The sequence below is a fragment of the Triticum dicoccoides genome, chromosome 4A (assembly GCF_002162155.2).
Source record: "Triticum dicoccoides isolate Atlit2015 ecotype Zavitan chromosome 4A, WEW_v2.0, whole genome shotgun sequence".
NCBI classification, from domain to species: Eukaryota; Viridiplantae; Streptophyta; class Magnoliopsida; order Poales; family Poaceae; genus Triticum; species Triticum dicoccoides.
Genome location: NC_041386.1, coordinates 27,012,180 through 27,019,841, shown reverse-complemented (window position 1 = coordinate 27,019,841; position 7,662 = coordinate 27,012,180). Strand labels below are relative to the sequence as shown.

Here is a 7,662-nt window from a genome sequence, read left to right as displayed (position 1 = left end):
CTAAGGTATTGGGACTTGGCAAGGTGGTCATCTCTCATGATCTCATGATCGAGAAGGTCATGCTTGTTGAGTCCCTTGCATACAATTTACTTTCCGTTCGTCAACTTGCAATCATGGGCTTTGCCACTTTCTTTGATATCGATACCATAGCCCTCTTGTGGAGCAAGACTCTTAAAATAGCCTTTGTTGGGCATGTCGAGAAGGGTCTATATGTGATTAACTTTTCGGAGCAACCCACTAAGACCGCGACATGCCTAATGGCTAAAGTTGACGTGGGATGGCTTTGGCATCGCCGTCTAGCCCATGTCAATATGAGATCTTTGCAAAGTCTCCTCAAGGGGGACCATGTCCGTCGACTAACGAATGTTAGTTTCGCTAAAGATCGTGCTTGCAGTGCTTGTATCGAAGGAAAGCTACATGAGAAGGCTCACCCTCCCACGACTATCATTTACTCAAAGAGGCCTTTGGAGCTCCTTCACATGGATCTCTTTGGGCCTCCATCCTTCGATAGTCTTGGGGGTAGGAAGTATTGCTTGGTGATTGTGGATGACTACTCAAGATACACTTGGGTGTATTTCTTCAAGAGGAAAAGCGAGACCCAACAAACCATCATTGACTTTGCAAATGAAGCACAACGTCAACACAATGCAAAGATCTTGACAATAAGAAGTGACAATGGCACCGAGTTTAAGAACTACACCTTGGATGAGTTTCTTAGTGATGAGGGGATCAAGCATCAATATTCCGCACCTTACACCCCTCAACAAAACGGTGTTGCGGAGAGGAAGAACCAGACATTGATGGATGCGGCAAGGACCATGATGGCGGAGTTCAAGTCTCTGTACAACTTTTGGGCCGAAGCCATCAACACTGCGTGTCATGCATCCAATCGGCTCTACCTCCGCAAGGGCTTGAACAAGACTCCATATGAAATACTCACCGATAACAAGCCCAACCTCAAGTACTTTCGGGTGTTCGGGTGTAAGTGTTTCATTCTCAAGAAAGGTGTTCGGTTGTCTAAATTTGAGGCTAGAGATTATGAGGGCATATTTGTTGGTTATGCTACAAACTCTCATGCTTACCGTGTCCTCAATAAATCCACAGGACTTATTGAGGAGACATGTAACGTGGAGTTTGATAAGAATAACGGCTCCCAGGTGGAGCAAAGTGGCGCTTGTGATGTAGGTGATGAAATTCCTCCTCAAGCCATAAGAAGAATGGGTGTTGGCTTTATCCTACCCATTGAGGAACCCCTTGTGGTCGAAGGAGAAGGACAAAGCTCCACTCAAGTGGAGCCATCACCAACCCAAGGCCCACACGCTTCCGAAGAACAACATGAAGGCCCTCATCCTCAAGAACATGGCCAAGGGCAAGATCATGCTCAAGACAGTGTTGACACATCAAGTGATGCCCAAGGTCAAGTTCTCTTCTCCGAGCAAGTTCAAGAACAAGAACAAGCTCAAGACGACGCTCAAGATGATCAAGTGACCACTCCTCGTCTCACCCCCGAGGAGGAATTGGAGCGTCGTGCCGCCAAGGTTGCTTCCAAGCTCTCCACCAAGGATCATCTCATGACGAATGTGCTTGGAAGCTTAAGAAAGGGGGTAAGCACTCATAGACAATTAGCAAACTACTGTGAGCATCACGCGTTTGTCTCTTGTGTCGAACCCCACAAGGTCTATGAGGCGCTAGAAGATCCGGATTGGCTCAATGCCATGCATGAAGAACTCAACAACTTCGAGCGCAACAAAGTGTGGAGATTGGTGCCAAGACCGACGGGGAACCACAATGTCATTGGAACCAAGTGGATATTTAAGAACAGGCAAGATGCCCATGGGATTATCATTCGCAACAAGGCTCGTTTGGTAGCACAAGGCTACTCCCAATCGAGGGTATCGACTACGGTGAAACCTTTGCTCCCGTTGCTCGTCTTGAATCTATTCGCATGTTGATTGCTTATGCTTCTCATCATAACTTTAAGTTGCAATAGATGGATGTGAAGAGTGCTTTTCTTAATGGTCCCATTAATGAATTGGTTTATGTCAAGCAACCCCCCGGGTTCGAGGATCCCTACTTTCCCGATCATGTGTATCAACTCGATAAGGCACTCTATGGCCATAAACAAGCCCCACGTGCGTGGTATGACCACCTTACCGAGTTGTTACAAGACCGTGGTTTTGAAGTTGGGCTAATCGACCCCATGCTTTTTACTAAGAAGGTCAAAGGGGAGTTGTTTGTGTGCCAATTATATGTTGATGATATCATCTTTGGTTCCCCTAAAAAGCTTTCAATGAGGAATTTGCCGCTCTCATGACCTCAAAGTTCGAGATGTCTTCCATGGGAGAGTTGAAGTTCTTTCTAGGGTTCGAAGTGAAGCAAAGAAGAGAAGGAACCTTCATCAGTCAAGCCAAACATACTCAAGACATGCTCAAAAGATTCAATCTAAGTGATGTCAAGCCGGCTTCCACTCCAATGCCCACCAAGTGCCAACTTGACATAGATCTCAATGGTAAAGCGGTGGATCAAAAGGTATATCGCTCCATGATAGGCTCTTTGCTTTACCTTTGTGCATCTAGACTGGATATCATGTTGAGTGTGGGAATTTGTGCACGATTTCAAGCCGCACCTAAGGAAAGTCACAATGTGGCGGTCAAACGAATCTTTCGATATTTGGCTCATACCCCAAACTTTGGCTTATGGTACCCAAGAGGAGCAAACTTCAAGCTTGTAGGGTATTCGGATTCCGATTGGGCGGGAGACAAAGTGGATAGGAAGTCCACTTCCGGAGGGTGCCAATTCCTTGGTTGCTCTTTGGTAAGTTGGTCTTCCAAAAAGCAAAGTTGTGTGTCCCTCTCATCCACCGAAGCGAAGTATGTGGCGGCCGGTGGTTGTTGTGCACAACTCTTATGGATGAGGCAAACTTTAAAGGATTACAGTGTCATTTGTGACAAAGTGTAACGCCCCGAGACCGATGTGCCAAGTGTCCTCCAGTTATTCATTGTTGTTTCCTTGTCATTTGCTTGCGTTTTGCATCTTGCCATGTCATCATCCGCATTGCATCTTCATGTTTTTAAAACATGCATCCGTCCCGGTCTCCTCATTCTTTCTGTTGTCCATTCTGAGCCCAGACACACTTGCACGCGCCCGCGGCATGTCCGAAATAGTATTTTATAAGTGGCCGGAAAATGTTCTCGGAATGGGTTGAAAGTTGGCGTGTGGTCTTATTTTAGTGTAGGAAGACCGCCTATCAAATTTCATCGCGTTTGGAGTCCGTTTGATAGCCCGACCGCTAAACTATAGCGGCATTATAGCCGGGCACACATCGGACGTTTTCGGTCTCCGAAAACAGTCGCCTGGACTCCCTCTCTTCTTTTCTCTCAGCTCGAGACAGTCGCCAGCCCACTATCTCCTCCTAGGACCCCCTCCCGATCCAAACCACCAACTGAAGTCATCACTTTCCGCCCCGTTTTCCAGAGCCCGAGCGATCGTGGATCGAGCGCTACCTTCAGCTGCAGCCGCGTGGAGCTCCTTTGTACCCGAGCTGCACCAGGCCCCGAGCCGCCTCGAGCTCCCCTCGCCTCCACCTCGTCACTGCCTCGCCTCGCCGGGAGCTGCCGCCCCCGCTGGCGAGCACCTTCACCAGGCCGCCTCCGGCCAGGTCCCACCGTGCCCCTTTTACTTCTCCTCCTTCCTGTAATCCCTCTCTCCCTGTGGCCTCTCTTTTTCCCCAATTCCCTCACCTCTCTCTCATCTTCAGGAACCACATGACGCCGCTGCAGACCCAGCCATGGAGCCATGGATGCCGCCCTCTGCAGCTCCGTCGCCAAGACCGTGGGCCACCGCGTCCGGAGATGGCCGGATCTACCCCGGCCCGACGGCTTGCGCTTTCTTCCGCGTCCTCCCCATCCCGCCACTGCCGCGTCCGGCAACCTCGTCTTCGCGCCTCCGCCTTGTTCCACTCGATTTCTGCCTCCATTCGCTGGTGAGTAGCAGTAGCAGTGTCGCTAACCCCTGCCTCGATCTTTTCCTCTGTCTTTGCTTCTCTCTCCCGTCTCAAATTCTCATCTCTCTCTGCTTCCTTCCCCTGTTCCTCTCTGAATCACTCTCTGTTTTTTCTTCTTCAGGCAAACAACAGCCTCCTTCAACCTCGTCGCCTCAAGCCCCTGCTTCGTCTCCTCCTACATGGATCCGTTCGCCCTCGCGTCGTTCCTGCGGGATCAGACGCGTTCCGGCCGGGAAGAGCCCCGCCGCTGCGACCTCCTGCCTCCTGTCGCCATGGCGCCACTGCCTTTCTTCTTCAGCGAAGGCAACAGCTCTGCATCGAGCGCACGACCACCACGCGCGTGGGTCACTAGCTGGACTCTAGTTCAGGCCCAGCGCGCCTCCTCCCCCACCAACTTGGGCTTGGCCCATGGTGAGGGCACCCCGAGCCCCTCCCTTTTCCCCCTCCTGTTGGGCTAGGCTGCCAGATTCGGCATGCATAGTTTTTTTTAGGCTCTGTGAATTTCTGTAATTATCCGGAGAGCAACAGTTTTGCAGGAAACCCCCTAGACTACATGCATATAATAACTCACAATTGGTGCGTCAGATTAAAATGAATTATATATGAAACTTGCTTAAAATTGTGTCTAGTTTAATAATATGTCACTTTCACCCATGTTCAAAATGTTTAAAATGATGTTTGTTTAAATTTGCCCATATGCCATGCTAAAATGACTTAATTCATAACTAAATAACCGTAACTCCGAATTTAATAAAATTTATATGTAAATGGGTAGAATTTTGCCTAGTTTATCATGGTGGCATCACTTTGCATGTTTAACAACTATAAAATTTGGTTTAGGGAAGAACAACACCAAACCTAATATATGCATATGGGGATTTACCGGAATTGTTGTTCGTTGCTTCCGGCCTCATTTAAACTTACCTAGATAGATAGTTGCATTATGCTTCACCTCTTGACATGTTTGAACAACATTTAATATTGTTGGGTACATAAACGAGATCGAACTAAATAACTTCAATGTGGTGTTTCTCCAATATGCAACGGAGTTGCATATAGAGCTCCACTTAATTTGTAGAATTGCTTGTGCTCGTTGCCATGCCATGCTTCATTAAACCGGACATGCACCGTACTTATTGTGCATCATGCCATGTTCGTGTATGGTTTGTTTACTATGTTGTGTGCTTCTTTCCGGTGTTGCTTCTTCGGGTTGGTTCCGGTAACGTCGTGTTGTGAGGATTCGTTCGACTACGACCGTTTGTCTTCCACATGGACTCGTTCTTCTTCCTTGCGGGATCTCAGGCAAGATGACCATACCCTTGAAATCACTTCTATCTTTGCTTGCTAGTTGCTCGCTCTTTTGCTATGCCTATGTTGCAATACCTACCACTTTCTTATCATGCCTCCCATATTGTTGAGCCAAGCCTCTAACCCACCTTGTCCTAGCAAACCGTTGTTTGGCTATGTTACCGCTTTGCTCAGCCCCTCTTATAGCATTGTTAGTTGCAGGTGAAGATTGGAGTTTGTTCCTTGTTGAAACATGGATATTTTTGTTGGGATATCACAATATCTCTTATTTAATTAATGCATCTATACACTTGGTAAAGGGTGAAAGGCTCGGCATTATGCCTGGTGTTTTGTTCCACTCTTGCCGCCCTAGTTTCCATCATATCGGTGTTATGTTCCCGGATTTTGCGTTCCTTATGCTGTTGGGTTATAATGGGAACCCCTTGACAGTTCGCCTTGAATAAAACTCCTCCAGCAAGGCCCAACATTAGTTTTACCATTCGCCACCTAGCCTTTTCTTTCCCTTGGATTCTGCAGACTCAAGTGTTGGAAATATGCTCTAGAGGCAATAATAAAATGGTTATTATTATATTTCTTTGTTCATGATAATTGTCTATTATTCATGCTATAATTGTGTTATCCGGAAATCGTAATACATGTGTGAATACATAGACCACAACACGTCCCTAGTGAGCCTCTAGTTGACTAGCTCGTTGATCAAAGGATAGTCATGGTTTCCTGACTATGGACATTGGATGTCATTGATAACGGGATCACATCATCAGGAGAATGATGTGATGGACAAGACCCAATCCTAAGCATAGCTCAAAGATCGTGTACGTTTGCTGTAGCTTTTTTGAATGTCAAGTATCATTTCCTTAGACCATGAGATTGTGCAACTCCCGGATACCGTAGGAGTGCCTTGGGTGTGCCAAACGTCACAACGTAACTGGGTGACTATAAAGGTACATTACAGGTATCTCCGAAAGTGTCTGTTGGGTTGGCACGAATCGAGACTGGGATTTGTCACTCCGTATGACGGAGAGGTATCTCTGGGCCCACTCAGTAATGCATCATCATAATGAGCTCAATGTGATCAAGTGGTTGATCATGGGATCATGCATTACGGTACGAGTAAAGTGACTTGCCGGTAACGAGACTGAACAAGGTATTGGGATACCGACGATCGAGTCTCGGGCAAGTAATGTACCGATTGACAAAGGGAATTGTATACGGATTGATTGAATCCTCGACATCGTGGTTCATCCGATGAGATCATCGAGGAGCATGTGGGAGCCAACATGGGTATCCAGATCCCGCTGTTGGTTATTGACCGGAGAGTCATCTCGGTCATGTCTTCTCCCGAACCCGTAGGGTCTACACACTTAAGGTTCGATGACGCTAGGGTTGTTAGGAAGACTTCTATGTGATTACCGAATGTTGTTCGGAGTCCCGGACGAGATCCCGGACGTCACGAGGAGTTCCGGAATGGTCCGGAGGTGAAGATTTATACGTAGGAAGTTGTCATACGGTCATCGAAAAGGTTTGGGGGCATATCGGTATTGTACCGGGGCCACCGGAGGGGTTCCGGGGGTCCACCGGGAGGGGCCACCTCTCTCAGAGGGCCTAATGGGCTGTAGAGGAAAGGGAACCAGCCCTACATGGGCTGGCCGCATCCCCCCATGGGCCCATGCACCTAGGGTTGGGGGGGAAACCCTAAAGGGGGCGCCCCCCTTGCTTGGGGGGCAAGCCCCCTCCCCTTGGCCGCCGCCCCCCCTCTAGATCTCATCTAGAGGGGGCCGGCCCCCTTCCTCCTTCCCTATAAATAGAGGGGCAAGGGGAGGGCTGCACACAATCATCCAAGGCGCAGCTCCTCCCCTCCCCAACACCTCCCCTCCTCCGTAAGAGCTTGGCGAAGCCCTGCCGGAGTACTGCAGCTTCACCACCACCACGCCGTCGTGCTGCTGTTGGAGCCCTCTTCCTCAACCTCTCCCTCCTCCTTGCTGGATCAAGGCGCGGGAGACGTCCTCGCTCCGTACATGTGTTGAACGCGGAGGTGACGTCCGTTCGGTGCTAGGATCTTCGGTGATTTGGATCACGACGAGTACGACTCCATCAACCCCGTTCTCTTGAACGCTTCCGCTCGCGATCTACAAGGGTATGTAGATGCACTCTTCTTTCCCTTGTTGCTAGATGACTCCATAGATTGATCTTGGTGATGCGTAAAAAATTTTGAAATTCTGCTACGTTCCCCAACAGTGGCATCATGAGCTAGGTCTATGCGTAGTTACTATGCACGAGTAGAACACAAAGCAGTTGTGGGCGTCGATATTGTCAATTTGCTTGCCGCTACTAGTCTTATCTTGATTCGG

General features: G+C 48.6%; 1 protein-coding gene across 1 annotated transcript; it reads left to right on the top strand.

Annotated features, from left to right (window-relative positions):
- The first annotated feature begins 3,558 nt into the window (after nt 1-3,558).
- Nucleotides 3,559-4,576, top strand: LOC119288597. Its single transcript, XM_037568188.1, has 3 exons — nt 3,559-3,658; nt 3,758-3,982; nt 4,125-4,576. The coding sequence occupies exons 2-3, from the start codon at nt 3,765-3,767 to the stop codon at nt 4,459-4,461; spliced, it is 555 nt and encodes a 184-aa protein (XP_037424085.1). The 5' UTR covers nt 3,559-3,658; nt 3,758-3,764; the 3' UTR covers nt 4,462-4,576.
- Nucleotides 4,577-7,662: the final 3,086 nt, after the last annotated feature.

What these genes read in the sequence shown, in the direction of transcription:
- LOC119288597 (XM_037568188.1), top strand. Translation starts at nt 3,765, where the DNA reads ATGACGCCGCTGCAGACCCAGCCATGGAGCCATGGATGCCGCCCTCTG. An exon ending in ATTTCTGCCTCCATTCGCTG is followed by an intron (nt 3,983 to 4,124) that starts GTGAGTAGCAGT and finishes TTTCTTCTTCAG; the next exon opens with GCAAACAACAGCCTCCTTCA.